The sequence below is a fragment of the Macaca mulatta genome, chromosome 3, assembly GCF_049350105.2.
Source record: "Macaca mulatta isolate MMU2019108-1 chromosome 3, T2T-MMU8v2.0, whole genome shotgun sequence".
Classification (NCBI taxonomy): domain Eukaryota; kingdom Metazoa; phylum Chordata; class Mammalia; order Primates; family Cercopithecidae; genus Macaca; species Macaca mulatta.
The window spans coordinates 170,286,711-170,306,088 of record NC_133408.1 but is presented as its reverse complement, the minus strand read 5'-3'; the positions used below and the strand labels follow the sequence as shown (position 1 = coordinate 170,306,088).

Here is a 19,378-nt window from a genome sequence, read left to right as displayed (position 1 = left end):
AATTCATAGCCCTTGGCACTTAAATTACTGGATGAGTGTATTGTTCAGGGCTCCCTGTTGCTAGCAATAGAATCTAGTTCATAGATACTCTTGGAAATCCGGAAAACCAAGCTTGCATCTGATAGAGCCAGAAAGAGTGCGTCAGAGAAAAATGCCCATGCTGCAAAATTTTTTTAAGTACAGGACACTTCCAAAAAAAATGTCTGTTTTTTTTTTTTGAGACAGGGTCTCACTCTGTTACCCAGGTTGGAGTGCAGTGGCGCCATCTCAGCTCACTGCAACATCTGCCTCCTGGGTTCAAGCAGTCCTCCCACCTCAGCCTCCCAAGTAGCTGAGACTTCAGGCACGTGCCACCATGCCAGGCGAATTTTTGTATTATTTGTAGAGACGGGGTTTTGCTATGTTTCCCAGGCTGGTCTTGCATTCCTGAGCTCAAGTGATCCTCCCTCCTTGACCTCCCAAAGTGCTGGGATTACAGACGTGAGCCACTGCACCTGGCCAAATTACTTTTCTAATTGAAAAAGAAATGAAGGACTATCAGTCAAAACTTTTTCCTCTTGGTGTGCTAATGGAGGGAGTCAGAGTTGTAGGTCATTTTGGATTATGTGAGAGGAGTTGAGGTAGTGGGGAGATTGATAGCAGTAGGATAAATGCATGGGGAATTAAAGAAGGGAGGGTAAAAGGTTAAAAACCTCTTTAAAGCATGGGCGTGGAATTTTGTAGCTCATTTCACACTTCTGCATGTTTTTGAAGCTCAGCAGAAAGGTCTGAAGCCATTGATAATTTTAGAAAGCCATGCCAAAGAGTGATACCTCTTGAGTTAATTATTTTTGTTAATTTATTTTAAAAAGTTATGTCTAGTCTGATGGGATTTTAGGATTTGGGGATATGTCAGACTAGGACTCTTTATACCATTGTCCTTTGTTTGTTTGTTTGTTTGTTTATTTATTTGAGACGGAGTCTTGCTCTGTCACCCAGGCTGGAGTGCAGTGGTGCGACCTCGGCTCACTGCAAGCTCTGCCTCCCGGGTTCACACCATTCTCCTGCCTCAGCCTCCTGAGTAGCTGGGACTGCAGGTGCCCACCACCCCGCCTGGCTAATTTTTTGTATTTTTAGTAGAGACGGGGTTTCACTGTGTTAGCCAGGATGGTCTCGATCTCCTGACCTCGTGATCCGCCTTCCTCGGCCTCCCAAAGTGCTGGGATTACAGGTGTGAGCCACTGTGCCTGGCCTGTCCTTAGTTTATTTTTTATGCCAATTACCAGTATCTAAAATTATGGGGAAGGGGTTGTTTTGTTTATGTGATTATCTTTCTTCCTCCTAGAATGTAAGTTCCATGAAGGTGAAGGACTTTTTGCCTTTTACTAATTTTGCTCATTGCTTTATTCTTGAATTAGAACAGTTTTCTATGCAGTAGTCTTAGCATATATACAAAGAATATTTATATTACATAAATATTTGTTTATGGAATATAAAATAAGTATAAATATTCCTCCATAAATTTGTTGAATCAGTAGCTGCATTAAGATAATTATGGGACAATTGGAAATTGACTAGGGGTGAACTCCACGGGAGAGATTTTAATTGATCTTATGTTAACCAATTTGATTTTTCTTAGTCTGACTAAAGACATGACTGGAAAAGAAGATGTATACCGAGGCCCGGCCATCAGGGCTCTCTGCAGAATCACTGATGTAAGTTCTCTGTTTTACTGAGTTATCAAATGGAACACTATGTTTATCTGCGGGTAGCCATGTAGATTTCGTAGGATTTCCTAGGCTAACTTTGTGAATCTTCAGTATAAGAGAAACATGATCACCAGAAACACTTTTGTGACTCCAGTCTTTCTTTTTTCTTCAAATTTCTTTCCTTTAATTTATTTATGTTAGTCCATTTTCTCTCTTTATTTGCCCTCTTGAACTGTTGTAGTAAGGGTACATTGCTTGCAGGAAACAAAAACCCATTCAAATTTATCTTAAAAAGCTTTATTATAGGACACAAATCTCTCAGAATTTGAGGTGAAGCTTACAGGTAGACACCAGGGCAAGAAATTGGGCAGCTTTAAGAATTCAACAGAAGATTTTTTTTTCTTTTTCTTTTTCTTTTTTTGAGTTGGAGCCTCGCTCTTTCGCCCAGGCCAGAGTGCAGTGGCACGGTCTCGGGTCACTGCAACCTCCGCCTCCCGGGTTCAAGTGATTCTCCTGCCTCAGCCTCCTGAGTAGCTAGGATTTCAGGCACCCACCACCACACCCGACTAATTTTTTTTTTTTGTAGCAGTTTGAACAAACTAAAAATTGTATTCTTCTGTGTGAGCTGAACTCAAGTTTCAGAATAATCATCGCCATGTGGGAGGCTTTTTGTTAAAATGCAGAAGAAATCTCAAAATACTGTATTTATATCCGCCTTCCACTGCTGCCAGTATAGTAAGCATCTCCTACACAATCAACAGTAAACAGCAAATGATGCAGTTCATAGAGTATTTTGCACTTGGGAAAAAATATGTATCTGAATTTTAAAAAGAAATGTTTAGATTTTGTATGTCTTTTTTATTATTATTAAAATACTAAGTGAAACTCCTCAGCCTGGCATCTTTTCCTCTATCTCAATAGCTTATCCCAGAGCCAGAAAAAGCCTTGAGGAGACGATGTCTTCTGGCTTCCAGATAAAACTTACCCAAATTTTTTGGCAACTCATCCCTAATGATTTTAAAATTCGAAAAGGCTTGTCTTTTTGTCTGTCCTTAAAAGCAGTATCAAGTATTATCTCCTAAGGGGGATCTAAGGAGTGGGGAAAATTTATAGTTCCTCCTCACCGCAGTACAGTTCACAACCGCTGGCCAACCCATAGGTGGCTCAGCACCTCCCTAGTCAAGATGTCCCAACTCCAGGGAAGTGCCAGCACTGGGGGTCAGCCAGTGTCATTCTTTGTATACACTCTTGGCCACCAAATAGTATTGTGAAATGCAGATCATTCAGCCGCTACCATCATCACTACTCCTACAGAGCACGAGAAAGCAATCTCCAATCTCTTTTATAAATGAACAGTCCTAACTTCTAGGCTCAGAGATGATAGATAAAACTTAGCTGTTGCAATTGTATAATTCCCTGACATGAAATTTTGTTGGATTTAATATCTACATGATATAGCCATTTAAGAGTATAACTTGAGAAAAAAGGAAAAAATCTACCTGATCAAAAAACATGTTGGGGTGACCTATAAGAATCGTAAACTTCCCCTTTAGCATCTGTATTGAAGATATAGATGAAGTACATTCATTCCATAATTACTAAGCTCCTATTATGTGCCAGGCAGTGAGCACCTGCTCATCAGCTCATTGGCAATAGCCATGCTCAAGATCCATGCTCCTCATGTAACTTTCTGATTATAATTGATCTTCCCAGATAAGATTTCCCCAACAGGAGCGATAATCCAGTTCACTTGGTGGGTATAAGTGTAAAAGAATGCACTGGCATTCTATTATGTACATAACTTCCTATGAGTTTGATTTAATGTGACAAAATGTGAATACCTTTGTGTGGAGTGACAAAATCACACTTCTAGAACTGCAAAGCCAAGGACCGTATCCATGACCTTCACGCTACACCAACTTGGAGCCATCCTCTTTGACTTCTCTCATAACTCACTTCTATTCCAAGAACAAGTCTTCCTCCTTACTTCTGGGACATTTGCTTTGGTGTTTCAAAATAATGGATAGTCAGGGACATTGGAGTTTGGATATGCCTTTATTAAGAAGTCTTCCAAGTGGGGTAAATGAAGATTTTCGTAGGGTATGGGAAGACTGCAAGGAATACTTAGGCAATATCCTCAAATCAGTCTGAGAAGAGTTTTAAAGGAATACATTTCCAAATCTCCAACTTCCCTATGAAATATTTTCTAAAACCAGGCCGACGCCAGGCTGATTTTTATATTTTTAGTAGAGACAGGGTTTCACCATGTTGGCCAGGCTATTTACTGTGGTGATCCATCATGTACTAGACACAGGCCCTCTTGTTCCAATATTTAAGAGAGAGAATCTGATTAGCCAGCAGTAGGCCAGTAGCTTATATCTACCTGTGTCTGAGTCAGGTGTTTAATTTTGATCCAGTTCATTATATCTGGAGGGATGAGATCATGTGGTATATTTGGCTCTCTCTTTCTGGGAACTCTGAGTAGGAAGGGCAGGCCAGGCATTGCCAAGCAAATTGAATAATAGCTATATACTCATGCTTGGGTATATTTTAGGTGTGTGTTTGTAACCTTCTCAAGTTGTAAAGGTTGAGTAGGACCAAATTATATATTTGATAACTCTGGATCCTAGAAGGAGTAATAGAAATGCTGTAATATTTTTTGGTGCACTGTTGTTTTGTTGTGATTGTTTTAATTTATTTTTAGCATTAAATTGGTAGCAGCATGAGCCTTGACCTTGCTAGTGCTAGCAATAAAACTCTTTTTTTCATCTGAATATTGTTCTCAGTCTTTTTACTCATCTTTATCTGCCACCATCTTCCCAGTGCTTTTTCCCAGTTAAAGTTGAAAAGAACTGTATTTCCAGAGGATGTTATATTGAGGGCTCATAGTAATATGCTACACATTTAGTTCTTTATGTATCTCAGATAATCAGGGATTACATTTGATTTCTAGGACTTTCTGGGATCTGTATGTAATATGTACCCTTCACATAGAGGAATCTTCATAACTTCAAAAGCAGGCTCCATCTCCATATAGGAATTTCTTTATAACTTTCCTGATGGGTTCAGCGTCTACTTCTGTATTTCTTCCAAACTATGATTCTCCATTTTGGGACAGTTTATTTCATTGTTGAACAGTTATTCTTCTTTATATGTAATCTAAAATGTTCTTTCTTAAAGCTTCAACTTCGTTGTTGGGGTTCTGCGCTTTGGGATATTATTACTATATTATCATCCTTTCAGTGCATTCTAAATATTTGCACAGAAACAAATACAAGATTGGTTTTTGAAAATTATTTTGAAGCATAAGAGTGATTTTGCATAAAAATGTTTTTCCTTAACAATTTTTTCTTTTTGAATGTTATTAGGGAACAATGTTGCAAGCCATTGAAAGATACATGAAGCAGGCCATTGTGGATAAAGTTTCCAGTGTATCCAGTTCAGCGCTGGTGTCTTCCTTGGTAAGTGAACAAGCAGCTTCCTAGTTCTTACGCATGGTGCAGTTTGGAGTTGCAAAAACAAGGTATCACTAGGATTCTCTCACAAATGAAACAGTTAAAAATATGTATATACCTCTATTACTTTATCCAAGTGTGTTTTATCTAGAGCAGGGGTCCCCACCCCAGGGCTTCAGACCAGTACTGGTCCGTGGCCTGTTAGAAACTGGGCTACACAGCAGGCAGTGAGTGGCAGGCAAGCGAGTATGACGGCCTGAGCTCCGCCTCCTGCCAGATCAGCAGCAGCATTAGATTCTCATAGGAGCTTGAACCCTATTGTGAGCTGCCCATGCAGGGATCTAGGTTGCTGGCCTCATATGAGAATCTAACTAATGCCTGATGATCTGAGGTGGAACAGTTTCATCCAAAAACTATCCCCCTGCCCACTATCCATGGGAAAATTGTCTTCTATAAAACCAATTCCTGGTGCCAAAAAGATTGGAGATTGCTGATCTATAGGATCATTGAGCAATTAAAAACACAACATTTTCATATGTTTGAAAGGTTTTGGAAATCTAAAAGTTATGTTGTACACATAATAAAAGAGGGGTAAGTGTGGGGTATGGGACAGGGAAGAAACCTAGGGCCCTTTTCTTTCATTTAAAATCTTCTTTATGACCTGCCTTTATGACTTCTACTACTTTTCTGTTTGTCCTCTGCTTTTTCTGGTGCCCTTTGTCTACGTGTATCCTTCAATCCAAAGTTTCCTGTCCCACTTCTGAATTTCCTCCCAGGAAGTGGTCTTTTTTTAAGTAATATATTTTTCTTTCTGGTTTTCAGCAGAACACAATTTATACATTAAAACCTATCACATTGCATTTGATTAACATCACTTACATAGTGTGAATGTATAAGACATCTAAATACAAGAGTTCCTGATTCTGGAATATAATTGGCTGAGTTTTATAGCAGAGAATAATACACAAGCAGAGAACTTGTGTACTGTCTGTCTTCCAGGGGAGTTTCCCGGAAATAAAGCTTATAATGATGATGTTATTTAAGCACCTTTCTGTTGACTGTCCATCCCCATCCTGTTCTTCCTCTTTCATTACTTCCTTTTACATACCTCTCCCAGCTCACAAACATATACTCACCTTTGTAACAGGTGTGGGAAAAAATACTTCCCGTTTATCAGTTGCTCCAGGAGTAGAGACACAAAATAGACTTAGAAGAGCTACATAGTTTTCTTCCTCTTGGGAAATGTCTGTTAGTGATTTTCCAAGAAAACTAACTCATGTTTCTAAGCTTCTAGTGACATGCATTATTTATTCTCATTTTTTTTTTCCTGTATTTAGCACATGATGAAGATAAGCTATGATGTGGTTAAGCGCTGGATCAATGAAGCCCAAGAAGCTGCATCAAGTGATAATATTATGGTCCAGGTACTGTCAGTGAATCACATTAGCTTATGTCTCAGGATCAGCATTCTTTAAACCTGTATTGTAGGGGCAGTTTATTCATTCCCTAGATAAACATTAACTAAAGGTAAATTAAGCAGCTACTAGTATATATTCTGAAGTAGGAGTCTCACTAATTATGATTACTGCCATTTGAATACTGCCCTTCAAGTGTTTCGTAGAAGCTCGATGACCCTGTGTAGGGATATTTGGGAAAGATTATAGATTGAGATGCTCATTTCAGTCTTTGAAAAATAATTTGTGTAAAAAGATATTCAGTTCCAAGTTCTGAGGCCTTGATTATAGACGTTAAAAAAATCATAAGGAGCAGCTTTTACTTTATGAAACTTTGAAACCATTTTGTCAAAAAGAGCTTCTTTTCATATTTATCAGGTTATTCTTTATTAAGAGGAACAAGATTAAATTCTTAACTGGAAATTGTATGTAAAGTACCCCATTTTGTTTGAGAGGGTGTTTAGGCCCTCTTGGTGTTTATAACTTCTATGGTAGCACATTTAGTTATTAGGAAACAAGAGTAGCCATTTTTCCCTTGGGAAACACTCTCGTTCTGGTGACTCTGATCATGTGGTTTTATACAAAGTGTCAAGATAATGACATTCTTGTAGCATGCTTTAGATTAATCCTTTAATTACTAAGGTGGCCACACATGATATAAAGCCACTCGTAGAGAGAGATAGCACCAGTAAAGCCCTGGGCCTGAGCACGTGTGTACTGAGGATGTGTGAGCCAGTGTTGAGCCTGCTAGAGCCATCTTCAGATTGTGTGTCACCTCCTTTATACCTGCCAGTCTGAATTGACAACTTCTGGGGGGTAAATTAGAAACTCTTAATCTTTTTAGTCTTGCCTGTGTTTAGTTCAGTGTGAAAAAGATATTCGTGTACATGTGACCTGGGTATTTAAAAGAAATCTTTAATCTAGTTCCATGTGATTCTATTTTTGTGTAAATATTTTGATGTCTTTCTAATCCATGTGCTGCCTTCTTTTTCGTTTTCTTTAGTACCATGCATTGGGAGTCCTGTATCACCTTAGAAAGAATGATCGACTTGCTGTTTCCAAGATGTTGAATAAGTTTACTAAATCTGGTCTCAAGTCACAGTTTGCTTACTGCATGCTGATCCGAATTGCCAGTCGTTTACTGAAAGAAACTGAGGATGGGTAAGTGTCTTCACCTAAACCTGGGTTATTTTCCATTTGCAAAGTTAATATACCTTAGAGTTTATTTCCTTTATGAATTTTTTTTGGGCAGTGCTGACTTTACAGATGAGTTTGACGTTTTTCAATTTTTTAAAAAAATTATGGAATTTCAAATCACACTTTTTGTTTTTACCTTAATGTATACTCTTGTGTATGTACTTAATTATTAATAGCACATTAACAAACTGATATTGAACAAAAAATATATGCATTGATCCTAAGATATATAGATAATTAAATATGAAAGTTGGAAGGGACATTAAGAATTATCCTGTCTATCCCTTTTATTTTTATAAAAGAGAATGTTGAAGTACTGCATGTAGTGATTTGCCCAAGATCATTCCACAAGTCTGAGGCACATATGTTACCAAAAAAACTTTGAAGGCTAGGGAAGGGCAGGAAAGAGAGATCTTTTGAGGTATAGTAAGCTGGGGATGGATCTAGGGAGCAAAGAAGACCCCTTCCCCAGCCTGAAAGGCTTATGGCTGAACTCCAAAGATTTCTTATGTGGCCTGGGAAACTGAGTTGTAACACAGAGAAAGATCTCTAGAATCTGCCACTACTACTAATGTCCCGCTGAAAGGGGAAGCCTGATTTGTTCCTCAGGTCATTTGTCAATAGCAGATAACTGAATTTAATTAAAGCTGCAGCAAAGTCCTGACCCAGATCAACTATTAGCTACTGAAAATGAAAAAGGACCTGCACTTTTTGTAATGATAAGTATTATTTACATCAGTCTCTACTGCACCTTTATAAGTAGTGTCTAGCAAACAATCAAAAAACACAAAGGCAGGGACATGTAACCCATAAACAAGAGGGAAAAAAGCAGTCAGTAGAAGCTGATTTACAGATGACCCAAATACAGAAATTAGGAGGCAGTGACTTTAGAAATTATTAGGCAGTGACTTTTAAACAACTTTTGTAAAGTGAACACCAAAGGAGTTCTGTAAAGTGAACTTTTTTAACTTTAGTAAGTTATATCTTTTCGATAAAGAGTGGAAAAGATGGACAAAATGTGTAAATGGGTAAGGAATTTAATAGATAAATAGAAACTAGAAAAAAAAATCTTGAACCAAAAACTGCAATATCAAAAATAAAAATTTATTTGAAGTATAAATTTTTCAAATTTATTTGAAGTACTTGGACACAAGCAGATTGGACACAGTAGAAAAAAAATTGGAGAACTTAAAGACAAGTCAATAGAAATTGTCCAAACTGAAGCATAGGGAGAAAAATAAGAAAAGAAAATAAAAGAATAGAACATCTGAAGCCTAGGGAATATATCAAAAAGTCTAATACTTGTGTAATAAGTCTCAGAAGGAAAGGAAACAGAATGGAGCAGAATAAATCTTTGAAGAGATAATGGATGTATTAGTCCATTTTCATGCTGCTGATAAAGACATACCTGAGACTGGGCAATTTACAAAAGGAAGAAGTTTAATGGACTTACAATTCCACGTGGCTGGGGAAGCCTAACAATCATGGTGGAAGGCAAGGAGGAACAAGTCACATCTTACATGGATGGCAGCAGGCAAAGAGAGAGAGCGCTTGTGCAGGGAAACTCCCGTTTTTAAAACCATCAGATCTTATGAGACTTACTATCATGAGAACAGCACAGGAAAGACTTGCCCCCATGATTCAGTTACCTCCCACTGGGTCCCTCCCATAACACGTGGAAATTCAAGATGAGATTTGGGTGGGGACACAGCCAACCCATACCAATGGATGAGAATTTTCCAAAATGAATGAAAGGGGCTGGGTGCGGTGGCTCACAGCTGTAATCCTAGCACTTTGGGAGGCTGAGGCAGGTGGATCACTTGAGCTCAGGAGTTCGAGACAAGCCTGGGCAACATAGTGAAACCCCATCTCTACCAGAAGAAAATACAAAAATTAGCCAGGCATACTGACACAGGCCTGTGGTCTCAGCTACTCAGGAGGCTGAGGTGGGAGGATCAGTTGAGCCTGGGAGGCAGGGAGGCGGAGATTACAGTGACCTGAGATGACACCACTGCACTCCAGCCTGGATGACAGAGTGAGACGCCCATCTCAAAAAATAACAACAAACCCAAAATGAATCCAGGATGGCCAGTGACACTCAAGTAGGATAAATAAAAGCCACACCTAATCATAACCTAGTCATATACATCACAAGTAAAAAGTTGAAAACTAAAAGAGAAAGAATGAAAGAAAAGCTTGAAAGTTGCTTTTTTAAAAAAAGGCACATTAGATTCATTAGATTCAAGGAAACAAAAAATAAGAATGGTTGACTTTTCAGAAAAATAGATACCAGAGGATAATGGACATCTTAAAATTGTTGAAACAAATAACTGTCAATCTAAAGTTCTATACTCTAAAAGTATTCTTCCAAATGAAGGTGAAATTAAAACATTTTCAACCAGGAAAAAACAAAAACCTGAAAAGATTCGTGTCCACATATCTGCATCATGAAGGATGCTAAAATAAATTTTTCCAGCTAAAAAGAAATGATAGTAGATGGATGCCTGGATCTTCAGGAGGAATGAAGAACAGGAAAAAGGGTAAATATGTAGGTAAATTAAAAGGTAAATATGTAGGTAAATTATAAATATATACAATTTTTACTAAAACCAGCAGCAAATTGTGGGCTTATATATATGTAGAAGTGAAATATATGAAAATAGTAGTATAAAGGGCATGAAGGAGAAAAATGGACATTTGTAAAGTTTTTGTATCATTCATGTAGTAGTATATTATTTGATGATACACTATGATAAGGATGAATATTGTAATCTCTTGATGAATATTGTAACTAACAAAAAATCTTTGTGAAACATATGGATCTTAAATGTCAACAGGGAAGATAAAATGGAGTATTTAAAAATATTCAGTTGAGCTTCCTCCTTCCAATAATGGTGTAGCTTGGCCAGCTTAATCCTCCTGCAAATAATGATTGTCATTAGTACAAAGATATTCCTTCCCCAAACTTCTGGACAGAGTGGTCAAAACAGTTTGAGGTTGGAAGAGTAACTGAAAACTTAGAGTAGAAATCATGGAAAGGAGGGAGCCATAAAGGGAATAAGTCTCAAAATGAATTTTAAACTCTGCAAAAATCACTGGCTGACCACTGAACTACATATATACAGGAGAATACTCTAGGAGACCTGCCGGAAGCAGTAGTTGTAAGATGAAAGAACTGAATGGGGAATCCAGCTGCAACTCACTATGGAGGAAATAAAGTTTGGAGTTTGATCCCAGCCAAGCTTCTTGCTAAAGAAACTCCATAAGTTCTAGAGTCTTTACAGTATATCATTACAATGTTTAACAGATGGTAAAAGTTATCAGTACAAAGAATTTAGAAATGTGACTAGTGGCCAAGAGAAAAAGCAATCAATAGAAACTGACCCTGATGTGATCTAGACATTGGAATTAGCAGACAAAAACTTTGAAGCATCTATTATAAATTTGTCCATGACTTACTTTATTTATTTATTTATTTATTTATTTCAAACAGAGTCTCTCACTCTGTCAGGAAGCATGGAGTGCAGTGGCGTGATCCTGGCTCACTGCAACCTCTGCCTTCCACATTGAGGCAATTCTCTCACCTCAGCCTCCCAAGTAGCTAGGACTACAGGGATGCACCACCACACCTGGCTAATTTTTGTACTTTTTGTAGAGATGGGGTTTTGCTGTGTTGCCCAGGCTGATCTCAAACTCCTGAGCTCAAGCAATCCATCTGCTTCAGCCTCCCAAAGTGCTGGTATTATAGGTGTGCACCACCGCACCCAGCCTTGTCCATGACTTTAACGGAAAATAGTTATCATGATTGAACAGGGGAAATGGAAACTACAAAAAGAGCTAAGTAGAAATTCTGGAGCTTAAAAGTACTCTGTCAGGATTCAACCAGAGAAATAGAACCTGGAGGATATAAATATGTAGAGATTTATTTATTATGTAATTTGGGGACTAGCTAAGCAAATCTAAAATTCATAGGACAGGCTGTCAGAAAGGGAAGATTGCGGGGAGGCTGGAACTCAGGGGCCCAGGCTGAAGTTGCTCTCCATAGGTGAAATTTATCATTTCACATTTTACTGTAAACAGCAAGATAAAACTGGGTCATATCTTCATTTTTGGAATTTTCTTCAAGTAAATATCCAACTTCATTGTTTACAAGTTCTGCTTCACAAATAACTACAGGGCACAATTTCACTAAGCTGTCTGCCAATACATAACAACAAGGATCTACCTTACTTAAGTTTACATTAATATGTTTTTCACTTCCTTCTGAGCCCTCACTACAGCATCTTTTAAGTCCAGATTTCTGTAGGCAGTTCATAAGCCCTGACCAGCAGTGTCCTTAAAAACCAGATATTTCTTTTCTTTTTTCTTTTCTTTTCTTTTCCTTTCTTCCTTTCTTTCTTTTCTTTCTTTCTCTTTCTTTCTTTCTTTCTTTCTTTCTTTCTTTCTTTCTTTCTCTCTCTTTCTTTCCTTTCTTCCTTTCCTTTCCTTTTTCCTTTCATTTCCTTTCCTTTCCTTTTTCCTTCCCTTTCCTTTCCTTTTTCTTTCCCTTCCCTTCCCTTTTTCCTTTCCTTCCCTTCCCTTCCCTTTTCCTTTCCCCTTTCCCTTCCCTTTTCTTTTCCCCTTTCCCTTCCCTTTCCTTTTCCCTTCCCTTCCCTTCCTTTTTCCCTTCCCTTTCCTTCCCTTTTTCCTTCCCTTTTCCCTTCCCTTCCCTTCCTTTTTCCCTTCCCTTTTCCCTTCCCTTCCCTTCCCTTTCTTAGATATAGTCTTGCTCTGCTGCCCAGATTGGAGTACAGTGGCACAGTCTCAGCTCACTACAACCTCTGCTTCCTGGGTTCAAGCCATTCGTATGCCTCAGCCTCCTGAATAGCTGGGACTATACACATCCCAGCACTTTGGGATGCTGAGGTGGGTGGATCACTTAAGATCAGATTTCTTATAAGTTTCTTCAAAACTAGGCTTCATCCATCATGCTCCTCAAAAATTCTTCCCAGCTTCCACCCAGTGCCTGATTCCAATCAGTTCTATGATTTGAGGTATTTGTTGCAGTAACACTTCACTTACAGGTGCCAAAATCTGTTAGTTTTTTTTATTGCTGCCATAACTAATTACCATTAATGGCTTACAACAAGATCCATTTATTATCTCATAGATCTATAGATTAGAAGTCTGATACAGGCCTCATGGGGCTAAAGTGAAGATGTTGGTGGAGTGCTGTTGCTTACTGGAGGCTTTGGGGAAGAATCCACTTCCAGTCTCATTTAAGTCGTTGGCCAAATTCATTTACTTGAGATTGTAGGTTGTAGGTCTCTGTTTCCTTGTTAGCTTTCAGCTGGAGGTTAGTCTGTGCCTCTGGAGGTTGCCTGTATTCCTTCTCATGCTTTCAGTGAGCAACTGAAGGCCTCTGTTGAGTCCCTTGCTTATTGATTCATACGTGTCAGAACCAGTAATGGTGTGTTGAGCTGCACTTTGAATCTCTCTGACTTGCCCTTCTGCCACGTTTCTTCTGCCTCCTCTTTCAGCACATCTGTTTTAAAGTGCTCATGTGATTAGATCGCACCTACCTGGGTAATTTAGGTGACAATCTTAATCGTATCAGCACAGTTCCTTTGCCATGTTGTAATGTAACATACTCATCAGTTCTAGGAATGAAGACATAAACATCTTTGGGGAGCCATGCTTCCCCAGCACGTACAATAACTGAATCGGATAATTTGCTGAATGGACTTAACAGCAGATTAGAGATGGCTGATAAGAGAGTCAAAGAGAGTGAATTTGAAGATAGAGCAATAGAAAGTAGCTAATTTGAAGAACAGAGAGAAAACTTATTAAAGAAAGTAAAGAGCCTCAAAGAACTATGGGATAAGATCAAGTGTCCTAACACATATGTAATTGGAATCCAGAAGGAAAGGTGATAGAATGGAGCAAAAAAGATGTATGGAGAAATAATGTCAAAATATTTCTCATTATGGGTTTACTCTAGTAGTATAAGGTTGATCTAACAGTAAAACATAGCATAATATACCTCATTTTAAAAATACAAGAGAAGAGTCTTAATGTCTTAATGGGTGCAGAAAAAAGCAGTTGATACAATTTAATGGCAATTCATGATTGAAATCTCTGCAAACCAGCACTGGAAGGGAACATGATTATTCTGACAACAGTACAAAAAAATTCCACTAAACTTTGTACTTATTGGTGGACTATTAAAAGCTTTCCCCTTGAGAGTGTGAATGAGAGAGATAAAAATGCCTGCTATTTTTATTTTTTAAACAGTATTTTGCTAGAAGGCCTACTTTGTACAGTAAGTGAAGAAAATAAAATATCTAAAAATTTGAAAGGAGGACATAACACTATATGTGGAGACAATATGGCTGTATATTACAGGAAATGCAAAATAATCTGTACATTATCTATTAAAGTTCGTATGTAAATTTACCAGTGTTGCTGGATAAAGGGTCAATATCCAAAGTTGTTTTACTTCTTATTCCAGCAACCCATCAAAAAGATAAAATTTTGAAAAGATGGTATAATTTATAATTATATTGAAATCAAATCCTTGGGAATGTATCTACTAAAATTTGTATATATCTCTACACAGAAAATTATACAATATTATTTAAAGTATGACCTAAGTAAATGAGGTATATACCATTTATGGAATATTCAGTATTGTAAAGATACAATCTTAAATTGACCTATGGATTCCACAAACCCCTAATTACAATCCTAACTGACTTCAAATAAGTCACCAAACAGAAATGCATACATTTGTGTGTTAAAAGACATACAGCTGATCCTTGAACAACATGGGTTTGAACTGTGTAGGTCCACTTACACATGGATTTTCTTCCGCTTCTGCCACCCTTGAGACATCAAGACCCCCTCTTCCACCCCAGCCTACTCAATGTAAGATGATGAGGATGAAGACCTTTATGATGATCCACTTTCACTTAATGAGTAGTTAATATATCTTCCCTTCCTTAAGATTTTCTTAATATCTTCTTTTCAGTAGCTTACTTTATTGTGAAAATACAATATATATTACATATAACATAAAACGTGTTAATGACCTATTTTTGTTAACAAGATGATCAATAGTAGGTTATTAGTAGTGATGTTTTGGGGGAGTCAAAAGTTACATGTGAATTTGCAACTACATGGGGGTTGGCACTGTTAATCCCATGTTGTTTGAGGATCACCTGTACAAGATGCCTATAGTACTATTATTCATAATTGTCACACACAAAAAATTTTTTTTTTTTTGAGACTGAGCTTTGCTCCTGTTGCCCAGGCCAGAGTGTAATGGTGCCATCTCGGCTCACTACAACTTCTGCTTCCCAGGTTCAAGTGATTCTCCGGCCTCAGCCTCCCCAGTAGCTGGGATTGCAGGCACACGCCACCACGCCCTGCTAATTTTTTGTATTTTAAGTAGAGACGGGGTGTCACCATGTTGGCCAGGCTGGTTTTGAACTCCTGACCTCAGGTGATCCACCCGCCTCAGCCTCCCAAAGTGCTGCCATTACAGGTGTGAGCCACCATGCCCAAATTGCCGCAAAATGGAAGTAGTCCAAATGTCTGTCAGTGCTAGAATCAAAAAATAAATTGTGGTATATTCATATAGTCAAATAGTATACAATAATGGAAATGAACAATTACTGTTAAATGCAATCACATAGATAAATCTCACCAAGAAGTCATACACAAATGAATACATTTTATATAGTTCCATTTATGTTAATTTTAGACTTAACTAACATAGGTACAACTAACGTATAGTATTGAAAGTTAGTATAGTGATTATCTCTGAGGTAGGAGCACATTAATTTTGTAGTAATTCATTTAACGACTTTCATACTGTCACGTCTAACACCAGATTAAAGGGATAGTAAATATTTATTATATAATTTTTTCAGATCAGGGGTTTGAGAGTGTCTTAGTTGGATGGTTCTTATTTGGGATATAAAAGTTGATAATTCTGAATTGATGTTTAAAAAAAATTTTTTTTTAATTAGTAACAAGCTCTGAAATTCCAGAGGATGACAACATGATAAATAATGGTGTAGAAGGTGGATTAGTTTATGACCATACCTCCCTAACCAACCCTGATCTCATCTGATCTTGGAAGCTAAGCAAGGTTGGGCCTGGTTAGTACTTGGGTGCGAGGCTATCTGGTAATACCGGATGCTGTAGGCTTTTTTAAAAAAAAGGGAAGTGGTTCGCTGGGTGCAGTGGCTCATGCCTGTAATCCCAGCACTTTGGGAGGCTGAGGCAGGAGGACCACTTGAGGTCAGGAGTTTGAGGCCAGCCTGGCCAACATGGTGAAACCCCTGTCTCTACTAAAAATACAAAACTTAGTTGGGTGTGATGGTGCATGCCTTTAGGCCCAGCTATTCCAGAGGCTGAGCAGGAGAACTGCTTGAACCCAGGAGGCAGAGGTTGCAGTCAGCTGAGATTGTGCCACTGCACTCCAACCTGGGCAACAGAGTGATACTCTGTTTCAGAAAAAGTGAAAAAAGGAAAATGATATTAGATGGAAGTAAAAGTATGCTGTGTGTATGTGTTGTCATCTTGTTTAGGAGGAAAATATGGTAATAATATAAAACTTTATTGTAATATTATAAATATAGCTAATATAATATTTAATTATATGAACAATGTAAATTGAATGTAAAGGTTTCAAAAATGGAGTGAGGAAAAGTTGATTGAAAATTGTTAAGGAAAAAATTGATTGAGGTAAAACCTTCAAATAGACAACAGAAAAGAAATCGGATAGAAGTAAGTGTTAATTGTATGTGTTATCTCTTGCTATGTGGTATATTGGACCCAAAATTCACAGCTTATAAGAAATATTTATTATTTCCCAGTTGCTGTGGTCAGGGATCTGAGAAAATCTGTCCAGTTTGGTTCAAGTTCCCTCCTTCATATGAGTTTATAATCAAGTTGTTGGCCAAGCCTGCAGTCACCTGGGCCTGGAAGATCCACTTAGAATTTTACTCATATAGTTGTTGACAAGCCTCAGTTTCTCCCTGGCTGTTGGCCAGATGCTTTAGTTTTTCACTTTGAGAGCCTTTCTTTCTTTCCCTTCTCTTCTCTTCTCTTCTCTTCTCTTCTCTTCTCTTCTCTTCTCTTCTCTTCACTTCTATTCCTCTTTCTTTCTTTCTTTCTTTCTTTCTTTCTTTCTTTCTTTCTTTCTTTCTTTCTTTCTTTCTTTCTATTATTATACTTTAAGTTCTGGGGTACATGTGCAGAATGTGTAGAACGTGCAGTTTTGTTACATAGGTATACATGTGCCATAGTGGTTTGCTGCACCCATCAACCTGTCATCTACATTAGGTATTGCTCCTAGTGCTGTCCCTCCCCTAGCTTCCCACCCACTGACAGGCCCTGGTGTATGATGTTCCTCTCCCTGTGTCCATGGGTTCTCATTGTTCAACTCCCACTTATGAGTGAGAATGTGTGCGGTGTTTGGTTTTCTGTTCTTGCATTAGTTTGCTGAGAATGATGGTTTCCAGTTTCATCCATGTCCCTGCAAAGGACATGAACTCATCCTTTTTCATGGCTGCATGGTATTCCATGGTGTATATGTGCCACATTTTCTTTACCCAGTCTATCATTGATGGGCATTTGGGTTGGTTCCAAGTCTTTGCTATTGTGAATAGTGCCACAGTAAACATATGTGTGCATGTGTCTTTATGGTAGAATGATTTGGGTATATACCCAGTAATGGGATTGCTTGGTGAAATGGTATTTCTGGTTCTAGATTTTTGAGGAATTGTCACACTGTTTTCCACAATGGTTGAACTAATTCATACTCCCACCAACAGTGTAAAAGCATTCCTGTTTCTCCACATCCTCTCCAGCATCTGTTGTTTCCCGACTTTTTAATGATCGCCATTCTGAGTGGCGTGAGATGGTATCTCATTGTGATTTTGATTTGCATTTGTCTAATGACCAGTGATGATGAGCTTTTTTTCTGCCTGAATGTTCTCACAGCATGGCAGCTGGCTTCTCCCAAAGCGAGGGAATTGAGAGAGAGAGCAAGCCTGATATGGAAGTTGCAGTGTTTTATAACTGAATCTCAAAAGTGACAGGCCATCACCTCTCGTGTATCCTTTGGTCACACAAACTCTGGTATATATAATGTCTACACAAGGATGTGGAATTTTAGAAGTGGATATTTTGGGGGGCCATCTTGGAGGCTGGCTAGAACACAAAATATAACAGTTATCATAATGAATTAATTTATATATTAAAAGAGGCTCAGATTGGGTAAATAAAAGGAAACAAGAGACCTTTATGCCTTTACAAAAGACACTTATAAACAAAATGACAGGAAACATTTAAAATAAATACATAAAAGATATATACTAGCTATATGCTCACACACATAAAAAATGCCATGTAACAATATTAATGTAAGCCAGAATAGGAATTTTAGTGTGTAGAGCACTAAAAATGACAAAATGAGCCAGGCGTGGTGGCTCACGCCTGTAATCCTAGAACTTTGGGAGGCAAAGGTGGGTGGATTTCCTGAGTGCAGGGGTTTGAGAGCAGCCTGGGCAACATGGAAAAACTCTGTCTCTACTGAAAATACAAAAAATTAGCCAGGCGCGTGGTGGCATGTGCCTGTAGTCCCAACTACTTGGGAGGCTAAGGCACGAGAATCTCTTGAACCTGGGAGGCGGAGGTTGCAGTGAGCCAAGATTGTGCCACAACACTCCAGCCTGGGCGACAAGAGTCTGTGTCTCAAAAAATAAATAAATAAGTAAAAATGACAAAATGGAATTTTGTATTTTGACAAAAGTAATAGTCTAAAAAAAATAACAGGAATGAACTTATATACACTTAATATTAACAATATATAGTTTCAAAATATGCAAAGCAAAATCTTAATATAGGAAACTAAGTCCCCTTGATCTCTTCATGGAGACTTCAGCACAACTATCTCAGAAACTGAGAAATCAAGTATAAAAATGTAAGACTGCAACTGATTTGTATGTTACTGATAACAAAATTGACCTCCTATTTAGAACCCTGCATCTGAGAGAGAATATACAGTATTAATTCTTTCTAAAATTTTAAATTGAAAACTGTACTTAGAGAAAACTGCATAAAACATAATAGTTGTGTGACCATTATATACAGTTGCTATGAAACGCCCTTATAATGACCACATGCATTAGGAAGTAGCACATTTCTTTGTACCCCAGAAATGCTTTATGTATCCTCCTTGATCATGATTATTTACCCCCAGAGAAAATTACTATCCTAATTTCATGTCAAATTTTTACCTGGGTATGCATCCCTAAATAGTAAAGTTTAGTTTTGCCTTGTTTTGAACGTTCTGTCAATAGAATCATGTTACATTTTGTGTCTTCTTTTCTTTTTCTAGTGAAAGTATAGAGAATGTACAAACTCAAGAAAGGGGAGTATGGGCATACTCAAGAAAGAGTTCCATACAAGGGGGATTTGGGGCTGCTACCTTTGTGGGTTGCTTTAACTGGTTAGGGGGTAGAATATTTACGAAAATCTCTAGGAAAGGTGGAGATATCTCTGAACTGTAGTGCCACCCACTCATACCCAA

At 38.1% G+C, this 19,378-nt stretch overlaps 1 protein-coding gene across 7 annotated transcripts in view; it reads left to right on the top strand.

The window, feature by feature from the left end:
• COPG2 (COPI coat complex subunit gamma 2) overlaps positions 1 to 19,378 on the top strand; it is a 161,657-nt gene that overhangs the window by 52,988 nt on the left and 89,291 nt on the right. For all 7 annotated transcript variants that reach the window (XR_013415556.1, XR_013415555.1, XM_015134921.3 and 4 more), the window contains 4 exons: positions 1,619 to 1,694; positions 5,057 to 5,149; positions 6,481 to 6,567; positions 7,601 to 7,758. Coding sequence is in view for 5 of the 7 variants with exons in the window: in XM_015134921.3 (XP_014990407.1) it covers positions 1,619 to 1,694; positions 5,057 to 5,149; positions 6,481 to 6,567; positions 7,601 to 7,758 (414 nt within the window). In the remaining 2 variants the exon portion in view is untranslated. The remainder of the gene's footprint in view (positions 1 to 1,618; positions 1,695 to 5,056; positions 5,150 to 6,480; positions 6,568 to 7,600; positions 7,759 to 19,378) is intronic.